We start from the raw sequence: 13,721 nt of genomic DNA, 5'->3' as shown, positions 1-13,721 counted from the left end.
TAAAGGATCAATACTAAAATGAATGCATAATATATTACTTTTTAAAGTACAGCTCCAATCTCAAAACCTATACACATATACATATATACCCTGAACATATGAAAAAATATATATATATATACACACACACACTTTAGGGCACAATTTGATTCTCATGGATTCATCTGGTGAATTGAAAACAGGCTGCATGCAGCCCCGGCTCCCTCAGTGGGAATCAAGGTAAAACTGTTACCTGTGCTCTTCACAAGTTTTCCACAGTGTTTTGAAGGCATGGAGTGTTTTCAAGAGTGGGTTCAGAATTGACTAACATTTATTGAGAGACCTCAGGGCCCAGGTTCTGTGCTGTTTTATATATGCAGTGCCATTTAATCTTCACAGCAATAACAATCTATCTGTCTCTAAATCTATTATTTCCAATTGGCAGTTGAAGAAGGGCCTCTCAAGTGATAACCTTAGACTCAAAAGAAGTGGCAGAACTGCTATTTTAAGTCAGGTCCTCAGGTCCTCTTACCAAGCCAGGTCTCTATTCCCTGATCCACACTGCCCCCTACAGGCCAGACGGTAACAGTATGGGAACCAATGGGGGAAAGTGGGTGTGGCCAGGAAGGAAGGCCCAGGCAGAGGGAATCCCTTCAAAACAAATGGGACTCAGAATGTCTCCAAACAACGAAAGATTTTTTTGTATTTACGCAGGGATATGCTATTGATTTTTTAAAAAGATATAAACCTAATGCTTTACAAGGTACCATTCTATAGCTTCTTTCCATGATATCCTATTGCATAAATCACAGATTTCTTAAAACTGGGAACTAAAAAGTAAGTATTTGGTCACATGAATTTGCTTAAGAAAAAAAAAACAAAAAAACACAAAGCATTTTCCAGTGTTGTCCTCTATGCAATAACTAATATTTTTATGGTTAAAAAAAGTTATTCTTTGCTTCTCACTTTGATACCCACAAGTTCCTTTTCTTAATAACAGCTGGTATTCAAAATTGTTATTTCTAAAACAAATTTTTCTGTTACCACATGATACACTGTGATAAAGGGTACTTAATATGCAAATTGCTAACATAACTTAATATTATCTTCCCTCCTGTTGCTCTTTAATTTGGCATTGAGCAGCTGAGGTTTGAGGTTTTAATCAAAGAGCATTGAATGAGGCAATTTATAAAATCAAATGAGCGTTCTTTTTTCAATTATTTCATTCACTGTTTATACCTACTCAATTGTAAAACAGCCCTAGAAATGCATTAATGCAATGATTATGTCTTTCACTGCTTGACCATGTCTAAATGAAGGCTTATTTTCAAGTGCTGCAATATAGTAGAACAGTAAAGCATGCAGGCTCCAGCCCAGTGAGTAACCCAAGGCAAGCTGGTTATCTCTCAAAGTCTCATCTTCATCATCTGTAAAGTGGAGATAATAACAGGACCTCCTTTATATGGTCATAGAGACGATTACAGGAAATAATCCACAGAAAGCATTGGCGAAGTGCCTGGCATACAACAAGTGCTCAGTTCTTACTAAGATGGTGAATTTGAGAGCTCATACGGAAACATTACTGTCGCTGTTTAATTTACAGCCAAAACATTCTAAGAACTGTATTAACTACATGCTTGGCCAAAAGAGAACAGGAGCATGCAAACGCATCATTCTCAGCTCAGCACAAGGACTACCCTGGATCAGGTTTCTGGCTTCCCATGTAGCACATGCCCAGAGGAGACAGCTAGGATGAACAGTAATTGCAGTTATTATAGGCATGGGGGCGGGTGAGCAGCTGGCAAGGCCCACAGGTTAGGCAAGAGCAGACTGGCCTCCAACTGAGGTTGTGTTAGAGGTTAGTAGAGGCGTAGAAGGAAACAGACCGCTGATCAGACTGGAGAAGACAGACAATGGTCTCGGCAGCAACAGTGACAGATCAAGCCCAGAGGAAGAGGACTGTGGTTCAGCAAGCAGAGAGGATCCAGCAGAAGTCAGGGGCCTGGGGAATCCCCCAGGGACACACCTCACTGACAGAATTTGACTGGGACCAAAGGCTTCTAACCCTGAGGTTCCGAAGGACTTTCTGATTATTTGAAAAAGCTCTTCTCTTTATGACAGGCTTAGCCAAGGTGAGCTGGGGGTCATCCTTATCCCGTCCATAAATTTGAGGTCTACTCATCAGACGGTGGTAAAACCAAGTCTTCCTATCTGCTCCCCTGATAGGGTTCATATATGAACCCAGTGGGTCTGGCAGGTCAGTCAAGGTAGAGCATGGGACTCTACCCAAGGTAGAGCATTTGACAGTCCCATGAAAAGAAATGGGACTGTCATTTTCATGGGACTGTCACCAACAAAAGATGTGAGAATGAATGAATCTTTTTGAATGAAGCCTCAGCAAAGGGATAATCATGGAAGATAAAACAACCTTTAGTTATACCAGTTCCAAACAATGAAGCATAAAGTTTTAAACAATAATGGCTTTGGTATTTTACCTGCCTGACAAATGAGAGACTTGGGAATGTGCCAACATCTTATATTTTCATGTTTTATTCTGTATTTAGTGTCACACCATTGCCATCATCAATACCAAAGTTGTTCTCATGGTCAACATTAGAATTCTGGGCAGGATCTGCTTGCTTTCTGAAGCTAATTCCAGTAATGATTTTTGAAAGTCTGCTTTGATTTTCAGTGTTTGTAGGCAGTCAGGAGTGAGCCAGACTCCCACACAGGAAATAGAGTCATCTTTGTCCCATGGGCACAGAGCTAAGGCATGATGACATGGTGGTGGAGCAGGGTGCCACTCTCAATTCAGTCTGACACACCTTATGGGAAACCAAATTGCTGGGCACACCAGAAAGGGAAAATCTCTGCTACTAAGAAACCTCAGGGCCCCTGGAGTCTAGGCTACATTAAATAAGGCGAAACCATTAGCAAAGCTGTGCAAAGATAGATGTAAACATAATGACCAACGAGGGGGAAGAACATGCATTTTAGGCACAAAAACACTTGAGGTGCTAGAATCAAAGCGATGCAGCAGCATAAATATAAAGCAAAGACAGATTCTTCCAGAATTTCAATAAGCCGAAAGGTTAACTATCCTAAAGCAATACTAAAACCATCAGGGATTTCTAGACAGTTGCTATTGTCTGGAATTAGGGCTGAGAAAGCACAAAGGTGGTAGTAAACTCAAGCCTTTAACTCCAGGGCAGAGTGATTTCTCATACTCAGTTTCCATCACTCAGATCAAGGCTTCCGAGTCGTTTACTTTGTACCTTCTATTAACATTCACAGCGAAGGTATCCAAAACACTCAATTTTCACATTCTTTTTCACTGACAAATCAAGAATTAAATACAAACTGCTAAACGCAGACATTTTCCAAAGTGGTTCATGAGCGCCCTCTAGTGACGGTGAGGCCAGTTAAGACAACACATGCCCCCTACCAAAACTGTATTTAAAAAGTGCAGATTCACCGTATTCCATTTCTAATGCCAGCTAAAAATAGATCTTCTGCCACCATTATTTCCACAGCTATAAACTTAACTTGCTTCTCTCTTTAGAATCCGTAACTAGATAAAGCCATTTATTAAAGAATATGTAATGCAATCATCTGAAAACATTTCAAAGTACCTTTGCTTGATCCCAATGTGAATGCATTATTTTGGCTGTTGGGAAGCATTTTTACAACCAAATAAACTTGATTACAAAGCAGTCAAGGATGATTTTTTTAAAAATAACAATACACGTGTATAGTTCATTTTTCTTCCTATTTCAGTACTCCAGTGACTATGGTAACTGATCACAATGGCTAAATCCACACAACTCTGTGTTACAATTGCCTAATCATTTATTTCCTCATACATTTGGTGTTCTTTTTTTTTTTTTTAAACAGAGGCTTCCCTCAAATTCCTCCATTCCTCAACCCTGTACTCCAGAGTTCTTAAACTAGTGGACCTGGGAAAATTGTGGTCTGCAGGCATGGTCTATTTACATTTAAAATTTTCTTACTGATTGCCAACATTTAAAAATCTTCTGAAGAAGGAAAATGATCTCTGGCAACACTTGGCAACATACTTCCAGGAGCCGGGGGAGGTGTGTTTGAGGGGGGGAATGTCCCTTTAGGTGAGTCAGTCACAACTCTCCCCATCAGTCACATAGGTTACTTACCCAGCCCTGAAAGCCTTTAAGATGCAATCTCTGAATCCAAGACCCCTTTCAGTTCTTCTCCTGAAAGTTCTCTTTAAAATCCTAGTAACCAACCTAATCTATCCTATTTGTGCCACAAAAGGCTGCCAACAGCACAGATTAAAAGGAACACACTATCATCAAGAAAAGTAAAAAGTAACAGAGGAATGCCAACACACAAATGCATAGTTTAGACTGATTTCAAATGCAGTCACTTCCCTAAGCCTTGATAAAGTTCTCTTTGCCTTCATGACCCACATCTTTGAGACGACAAAACCCTCACCATAGCAAACAAGCAACTTGTAGATCACAAACCACCTGCTCACATCCCCAGATTCCTCTCTTGGAGCCAAAGCCCTGGAGACCAGATGACTGGCCAACCGAGTCATGAGAAGGACATGTGCACTCACGGGTGTGCTGCTATCGGAGAAGGTGTTCATGCTGACAGAGCTGCTCAGCTTGTCCGAGGACACGGAGGGCGGGGAGGGGCTCCGCTTCTCCGGGGGCTCCTGCCGCTGCAGGTATTCACGCCATGCTCGCTGAATGCTGCCAAAAACAAACAAAAAGCACAGGCACCGTCACTCCAGTCATAGACTCAGACTCTGACAAGCACAAGGATTCCGAAGGAACTGACTTTGACCAGGAACCTCAAGCACACAGAGCGTTACATGGGAAGTCAGAAGACCTGGACTGTCTGTGTTATTGGTTTGACTTTCACAAGCTTACCTGAACTAAACCAGTCTATAAGAAATAACTTAGAAAAAGTCATCTGTCAAAGTGCAATCAGTTTGCACATGTAAATGTACATGCTTCGACTTATGGGACACAAAACCTTTCAATTTCTCATCACTTTTTCAAGTGAGAATAATAAATTATTGTTGAAAGAACTGTTCTGCGCCAGGGTCAGCACTTGGCTCTGGATAGAGGAGACAGCACAGCCCTAGGGGGGCCATTCACACAGACTTCAAGGTGAAGGGCGTTCCATGATGTTAGATGGTATAGTCTATGTGACCAAATGCATTGGCTCTGCTCTGGGACAAGACAGGCAAGTGCCCTGCGGTCATGGATTTTACATACTGTGGAAGGAAACCGGTAGTGTATGATGAATAAACAAAGACATCGACAGAGAAGACAAAAATATTTCAAACTGTTATGTACTATGCAGAAAATTAACTCATGATTAGGTGGCTTCTTGAGATTTCACCCAAGGAAGTTTTTTATGTCCTGTAGTTAGTAACTCTCAAAAGAGTCATCTTCTGATCTGAATAACAGAAACCTCTTCTTCATTCTTGCCTGGAAAATCTCCTGGAGGGAGGAGCCTGGTAGGCTACAGTCTATGGGGTCGCAAAGAGTTGGACACGACTGAGTAACTTCATTTCACTTCACTTCTTCATGAAAGCTAAGTGACATTTCTCCATTTGGACTAGTTTCTAATCTTTGAAGAGATTAATATCTAGATTTTCACATGTGACCAAGGAACTGAATCTGTTTTCTCCTGGGAGTTGCTAGACATGAACACCAATTGTCAGGATTCAGCTTTTGAAAATAGTTTTAAATGGCTGTGCTGATTCTCTCATGATCTCTTCTCAACTCCTGGAAGCATTTGATCTTCTTCAATTCTTTCACATACAAACAAAGTTACTGAAGGTGTTTTTGTATAAACAAACATTTGTTTTCATTTGGCTAGAATAGTTCAGAAACTGTCCATTCTCAATAATCAGAAAACATAAAGAACACATAAACATTTGTATGTGTTCCCTCATTTATTAAGGCTTTGTGAGTTATAATGTTCAAGGAAAAGTCCAGAAACTACAGTGAAACAACCCAGGGATCAGAGGCCAATTTTCCCTGAAACTATGAGCTGCTGGGGCCCTTGGTCATAGATGGTCACTGTTTTCTTATTTAATGTCTTCTCAAAATATACCCTTATTTATTTATTTTCCTTTGGTTTAAAATTTTAAACAGGATCTCAGAGAGACTCCTGTAAGATTAAGAGGGTCCTGTAAGGGTGGCTGAGTGTGGTAATCCTCTTGTTTCTTCTGGGATCCATTTTACTAAGGGAGTATCAAACTTGGCAGCTAATTTCCATGTCATCCAAAGTGCTTGAAGCGCTGGGCAACTGCCAGAGCACTGCTGAAAAGTTCTGCTACTTTTGGACACCTACAGCTTGTAAACCTGCCCATCAAGGACTTAAAAGCATGTGATTTTTTTTAAAGTAACTTAAAAAATAGAGAATACTGACAACTCATAGGATACCCACACGTTTATAGGACATGAAGTATTCCTCTCTCTAAGCCCCACTTTTTAATTGCCTTGGTTATTCAGAAAATATAGAACGAAGATATAGTAGCCTTTTGAGAAGTTGGGCTTCCCTTGTGGTTCAGCTGGTAAAGAATCCACCTGGGAGATTCTTCCCACCTGCGGGAAACCTGGGTTCAATCTCTGGGTTGGGAAGATCCCCTGGAGAAGGCAAAGGCTACCCACTCCAGTATTCTGGCCTGGAGAATTCCATGGCCTGTATAGTCCATGGGGGTCTCAAACAGTTCGACAAGACTGAGCGACTTTCATTTTGAGAAGTTATATTTTAGTGTGATGCACAGCAGGGGGCAGCATGACACCTTCAAACAAAACAAAACAAAACAAAACAAAACAAAACACTGCTGGACAAAAACCCAGGTGAGATCTGCAAAGAATTTAAAGCATTTTCTTCTCCTTTGTAGTTCTATGGGATCTGGAAAATGACATACCAGTTTTCCTTAAGTCAAAGATTAAGAAGAGAGTATTCTCCCCTTCGAAGTGGAAGGATATCCTCTTCTTTTCTTAATTGATAAAATGTGACATTTGTTGTTTGTTGTTTATTCTCTAGTTAGTATCCAACTCTTTGTGACCCCATGGACTGCAGCACACCAGGCTTCCCTATCCTTCAATATTTCCCAGAGTTCACTCAAACTAATGTCCAATGAATCGGGGATGCCATCCAACCATCTCATCCTCTGTTCAGTTCAGTTCAGTTCAGTGGCTCAGTTGTGTCCCACTCTTTGCAACCCCATGAATCGCAGCACGCCAGGCCTCCCTGTCCATCACCAATTCCTGGAGTTCACTCAAACTCACGTCCATTGAGTCGGTGATGCCATCCAGCCATCTCATCCTCTGTCGTCCCCTTCTCCTCCTGCCCCCAATCCCTCCCAGCATCAGGGTCTTTTTCAATGAGTCAACTGTTTGCATGAGGTGGCCAAAGTATTGGAGTTTCAGCTTCAACATCAGTCCCTCCAATGAACACCCAACACTGATCTCCTTTAGGATGGACTGGTTGGATCTCCTTGCAGTCCAAGGGACTCTCAAGAGTCTTCTCCAACACCACAGTTCAAAAGCATCAATTCTTCAGCGCTCAGCTTTCTTCACAGTCCAATTCTCACATCCATACATGACCACTGGAAAAACCATAGCCTTGACTAGACAGACCTTTGTTGGCAAAGTAATGTCTCTGCTTTTGAATATGCTATCTAGGTTGGTCATAACTTCCCTTCCAAGCGTCTTTTAATTTCATGGCTGCAATCACCATCTTCAGTGATTTTGGAGCCCCCCAAAATAAAGTCTGACACTGTTTCCACTGTTTCTCCATCTATTTGCCATGAAGTGATGGGACCAGATGCCATGATCTTCGTTTTCTGAATGTTGAGCTTTAAGCCAACTTTTTCACTCTCCTCTTTCACTTTCATCAAGAGGCTCTTTAGTTCCTCTTCACTGTCTGCCATAAGGATGGTATCATCTGCATATCTGAGGTTATTGATATTTCTCCTGGCAATCTTGATTCCAGCTTGTACTTCTTCCAGCCCAGCGTCTCATGATGTACTCTGCATAGAAGTTAAATAAGCAGGGTGACAATATACAGCCTTGACGTACTCCTTTTCCTATTTGGAACCAGTCTGTTGTTCCATGTCCAGTTCTAACTGTTGCTTCCTGACCTGCATATAGGTATCTCAAGAGGCAGGTCAAGTGGTCTGGTATTCCCATCTCTTTCAGAATTTTCCACAGTTTACTGTGATCCACACAGTCAAAGGCTTTGGCATAGTCAATAAAGCAGAAATAGATGCTTTTCTGGAACTCTCTTGCTTTTTCGATGATCCAGAGGATGTTGGCAATTTGATCTCTGGTTCTTCTGCCCTTTCTAAAACCAGCTTGAACATCTGGAAGTCACGGTTCACGTATTGCTGAAGCCTGGCTTGGAGAATTTTGAGCATTACTTTACTAGTGTGTGAGATGAGTGCAATTGTGCAGTAGTTTGAGCATTCTTCGGCATTGCCTTTCTTTGGGATTGGAATGAACACTGACCTTTTCCAGTCCTGTGGCTACTGCTGAGTTTTCCAAATTTGCTGGCATTTTGAGTGCAGCACTTTCACAGCATCATCTTTCAGGATTTGAAAGAGCTCAACTGGAATTCCATCACCTCCACTAGCTTTGTTCGTAGTGCTTTCTAAGGCCCACTTGACTTCACATTCCAGGATGTCTGGCTCTAGGTGAGTGATCACACCATCGTGATTATCTCGGTCACGAAGATCTTTTTTGTACAGTTCTTCTGTGTATTCTTGCCACCTCTTCTTAATATCTTCTGCCTCTGTTAGGTCCATACCATTTCTGTCCTTTATCGAACCCATCTTTGCATGAAATGTTCCCTTGTTATCTCTAATTTTCTTGAAGAGATCTCTAGTCTTTCCCATTCTGTTGTTTTCCTCTATTTCCTTGCATTGATCACTGACGAAGACTTTCTCACCTCTCCTTGCCATTCTTTGGAACTCCGCAGCCCCTTTCTATTCCTGCCCTCAATCTTTCCCGGCATCAGAATCTTATATATACAAATGCCTTTAAAATAGGCATTAAAATCATCTATTGGTATAAGCCCACTCATTTCCTTAATTAAAAAGCTATTTCAGTTTTTGAATATTTACCTTATTATCCTTGTCTACATATATGAAAACAGTTTTACTTAGTCGAAAGCATATTATATTATGTTCTTTTTTCTTTAAATTTAGGGGTCAAAAATGAAAGGCCAGTCACATCACTTTAGGCTGCTATTCTAAATTGCTACACTATTTCTTTTGAATGGTAGAGCCTTGCTATTATTACTCTCTGAATCATAGAAAAGTATTTGCATCATACATTTACTCCTCTTTGCACTGATACGATGTTCATAGATTAAATTAGTCTAATATTAGCCCTCAGAATACCATCTCTAAATGTTATTTTACTGTAGGAGAGAATTAAAATGCAGAGGCATTTGTCCCTCGGTCAAAGGGAATGACTTTCACTCTCTTATTCCAGCTTTATCACAATTTCTACTCACAAGTCTCCTTTACGGCTGCAGTGAAAACCCTGAACACTAACTACCTTGACATTTTTACTTCTGAAACTAAGCAATACCATCAATATAATGCTTTAAAAGCTGGTTGCAGAGAGGGAGCACTCTCTGTGTGTTCCCATATGTTGAATTATAAATAAAGTGTAGAAATTTACTTCAAAAGAGATGATAAATACATTTTTCAATTTCTTTGCCAGCTCAATTCCGATTTATCTTCCCTTGTCTCAGGGACGGCATAAGCATCTGCCTCTACCCTACCTCGTCAGTTTCACAGGGTGGTGCTTCTCTCCCACACTCACAGCTACTTGGGGACTCACAGCCTGGGCAGTTCTGGTTGTCTCTGGATGTCCTTACAGAGATGAGCAGCAGAGAACACTCTGAGAGTTGGGATGCTTAGAGGAGGTTCGAGGGAGTCCTGGTTTTCAATTGGTTTTCAAGGATGGATGGGATTTAGACTGCTAGGGAGGAAGAGGAAAAGACCTTGGACAAAGGCATGGAAGTGAAGGTACCTGGTAGGATGCAGGAGGATCCCAGAAATGACGGCAGAGGATATGAAGATAGGAAGAGGATCCCGATGTCGACGGGGTCAGGTGGGGGCAAGACTGGGCAATACCTGCCCCTTGTGAGGGGGAATCCCCCATCAAGGCACAGTCCATAGTTACCAGACCTTTTCAAAGGCAGCCAGAAATCTGGATTCTCATGTAAAACTTACTAAATAATTTAAAAAATACTTTATTACCCAAAGTAAGTGGAATTTGAGGATGAGAAAAGAGGGCACCATCAAAGAAAAGACAAGTCTAAGTATCTTAGGAAACGATTTTATACAGCTCTTTTTGTGTGCATTCTCCCAATCAGCCCTACCACATGTGGGCTGTCGGGAAGGCTCCACTAATATTATTATCATAGTGGTAGGTTTTGCCTGCCCAACATTAACTTCTCTTGGTTCCAGCACCCATTTCTCCACGGGGACCCACCAACCCTCAACCAGTGAGCTATGAATGAGGCAGATCCCACCCCTCCACCGTAGAGAGCAGCTTGTGTGCCAGACTGAACACCCAGAGGGCAGTGATTGGTTCATAGAAGCTCACATGGCTCAAGCCAGGCAACAAGAGGCTACAGAAAGAGAAGCCCCCTCTTGCACCTGGAAGTTTGCAATTGGTAACCTTGAGCTATCCGTGACCAGTTTGCTACAATGTTGGGAGAGAATGAAGAGAGAAGAGCTTACAGAAGACAGAGATGCCTGGTGACTGTGCCCCTTGGATGTTTATGTTAGGTAATATAATAAAAAATCTCTTTTTTTATATACAAGTTAGTTTGAGTTGAGTTTCTATTACTTGCAACTACCAGTTTCTATGTATTAGATGAAACAGCCCCTTCTCCCAGTCTTGAAGAGTTGGCCTTGTGTAGGAGATAAACCTTATCATTCAACCTTGCCCCAGCTCTTGATTGTCTCCCAAGCTTCTGCTTATCCAAACAACCCATTTCATTTTTAATAACTCCCAGTAGCTAAGGGTGTGCCCACACAGGAGACGTGGGTTCAATCCCTGGGTCAGGAAGATCCCCTTGAGGAGGAAATGGCAACCCACTCCAGTATTCTTGCCTGGAAAATCCTATCGACAGAGGAGCCTGGCGGGCTTCAGTCCATGGGGTTGCAGAGAATCAGACATGCCTGAATGACTGAGTACACACACACAGACCAGTGAGTGCCACAAAGGGGAGGATCTCAGTCAGCACCTAGATTTGGACTCATTGGAAGCTAGACCCTCAGGAAGCAGCTTTCAAAAAAGTACAAATACGCACAGTCTTGTGGGACCATGAGCACAAGCCCTGCTGGCCTCCAGAGCCAGGAAGGGATCAAGGGGTAACATGCCCTGGGTGGCAGTCACAATAACCAGGGTGTGCATACTCAATTGCTTCAGCCGTGTCCAACTCTTCTGGGACCCCATAGACTGTAGCCCACCAAGCTCCTCTGTCCATGGAAATCCCAGGCAAGAATACTGGAGTAGGTTGCCATGCCCTCCTCCAGGGGATCTTCCCAACCCAGGGATCAAACCCGAGGCTCCTGAGTCTTCTGCATTGTGGGAAGATTCTTTATCCACTGAGTCACCAAGGAAGCCCAATATCCAGGGCACCAGATGTAAAAACTGGGGCCCCAGACACTCACAAGAGCTCCTCTGCAAGAGACGCTGAAGCTTTGGAGTATGGCTGAGGGGCAACTTGAAGATTAGTGCCCACCCCCCCAATGTCTCAGGAAAGGTTTACAGTCAGCCCTTAGATGTGTACTTAATTAGAAGCCTCCTGTTTCACATCAAGACTGAGCTCTTGGCTCTGCTCCCTCTCGCTGTGCCCTGGGAGTGGTAACAGTTTATAAGAACACTTTCTCCATTGGTTGTGGTCCATATCCTACTCCTCTGCTATAAAAGGGAGACTGTGTGCTGGGGCTGACCAGCTTTCAAATCAGCAAATGAGTTCTTTGACATGAAGTCTGGGCACTTTTTTAAAGGATGCTTCTGTGCTGAACCCTGGAGTGGGTGAATCTGCACACAGGCTCTTTAAGAGAGGTTCCTCAGTTCACCATAAACTCTAGGATCTCGTGAGCATGAGCCAAATGGTCCTCAAAGCCAAATGCTTGGGGAACTCATCTCTCAGGGGCCAGTCATGACAGTTGGGGTGTTCAATACAGAGTATAACTCTTTGTCTCCTCAGAGAGAAGCGCAAGATTTTGAGTGCACTCCCAAATAGGAGTCATCACACCAGCGTTTCATGGAGAGATTGTGTCTCAGCCTTTCCTATCCACTTTGATGTGGTTTCCCTCTTGTCTGCCCAATATGAAGGGGTCACTCCACCAGTTTTTAATTTTCCCCCTGAGAGGGAATTGTTCCATTCGTAGTTGTGGGTTCAGTGTGTCTGTGGGAGGACATAGTTCAGGATCTTTGTGTGTTGATGTCTTGAAACAAAACCTCGTGGAAACTAAACATGTTTGCACATGCTTAGTCACTCAGTCGTGTCTGACTCTTTGCTACCCTTAGGGACTGTAGCCCTCCAGGCTCCTCTGTCCATGGGATTCTCCAGGTAAGAATACTGGAGTGGGTTGCCATGCCCTTCTCCAGGGGATCTTCTCAAATCAAGGATTGATCTTGGATCTCCTGCATTGCAGGCAGATTAGAGTGATGTAGGTTCTTGCTCAGTTTTACTTCTTATTAGCTGTGGCCTTGGGAAAAGTACTCAACTTTCAGGCCTACACTTTGCTGATGCACAAAATGGGAACAACAATAATGTTTCCATATTCTTGCAAGGAGTCAAAGATATGGTATTTATATTTACGTCACTTAGCCCCAAACTTGACAAATAGTGGTTCTAGATAAATCACTATAATTACTTAAGAAAACCAGACACTTTCAAATATTTTTAAGTAATAGGTGCAAATCATAAGGGCTTCCCTGGTGGCTTAGTGGTAAAGAAACTGCCTGCCAATTCAAGAGGTTCAAATTCCGTCCCTGGGACAGGAAATCCCCTGGAAGAGGAAATGACAACCTGCTCCAGGATTCTTGCTGGGAGAATCCTATGGACAGAGGGGTCTGGTGGGCTGCAGCATATGATATACTGGATTTCTGAGGATCTTTACAGGAAATATTTTATTAGCCCAATTTGATAAAAAATATGTTTAGAAAAGGTACAATTGCATGGGGAAGACACACTAGTGTAAATGTTTTTCTTAGATTTTCTCATTGAAAGCTCACTACAATCTTTTAAGATATGGTTCGTATTCTCATTTTATAGAAGAATGCAATGAAGGCCCAGATAGGTAAGCAATGCTCCCAAGGTCACTCAGCAGACAAGGAGCAGGGCTGGGATTTGAACCTAGGGTGCTCTAGCTTCAAAGTCTGCTCTCTTAACCCCTCACCCCTCATGGCTTCTTTTAATGAAATTTAAACAAAATTTTGACAAATTGATAGGCAGTAGTTTCAAACAAAGGCACTTCGGGTTTTACTGAGATTTGAGTTTGACTTATTTGGGGAATTGTCTTCCTTCTCAAGGCTATGTCTGTCTGTCTCTGTCTCTCTCCCTTTTAGAGTCGAAATGTTATTTCATCACTAAATAAAATATACTAATAAAAAGTAAGGAGAGGAATTGATCATATTTAATGAGAAGACTTTTAAAAGATGATTCGTATTTGGTAGATCTTTATGTTATTCCAT

The 13,721-nt window shown here is 42.2% G+C and overlaps 1 protein-coding gene across 6 annotated transcripts in view; it reads right to left on the bottom strand.

Annotated features, from left to right (window-relative positions):
* The window catches only part of IQCJ (IQ motif containing J), an 850,319-nt gene that overhangs the window by 406,205 nt on the left and 430,393 nt on the right, over positions 1-13,721 (bottom strand). For all 6 annotated transcript variants that reach the window (XM_086392331.1, XM_086392343.1, XM_086392309.1 and 3 more), the window contains one exon: positions 4,577-4,712. In XM_086392331.1, the coding sequence (XP_086248457.1) occupies positions 4,577-4,712 (136 nt within the window). The remainder of the gene's footprint in view (positions 1-4,576; positions 4,713-13,721) is intronic.

The sequence above is a fragment of the Bos grunniens genome, chromosome 1 (assembly GCF_055505025.1).
Source record: "Bos grunniens cultivar Pamir isolate PY7600 chromosome 1, Bosgru_T2T1.0, whole genome shotgun sequence".
Taxonomy (NCBI): domain Eukaryota; kingdom Metazoa; phylum Chordata; class Mammalia; order Artiodactyla; family Bovidae; genus Bos; species Bos grunniens.
Note: the sequence above shows the minus strand (reverse complement) of the source record. Positions and strands in the feature narration are given on the sequence as shown.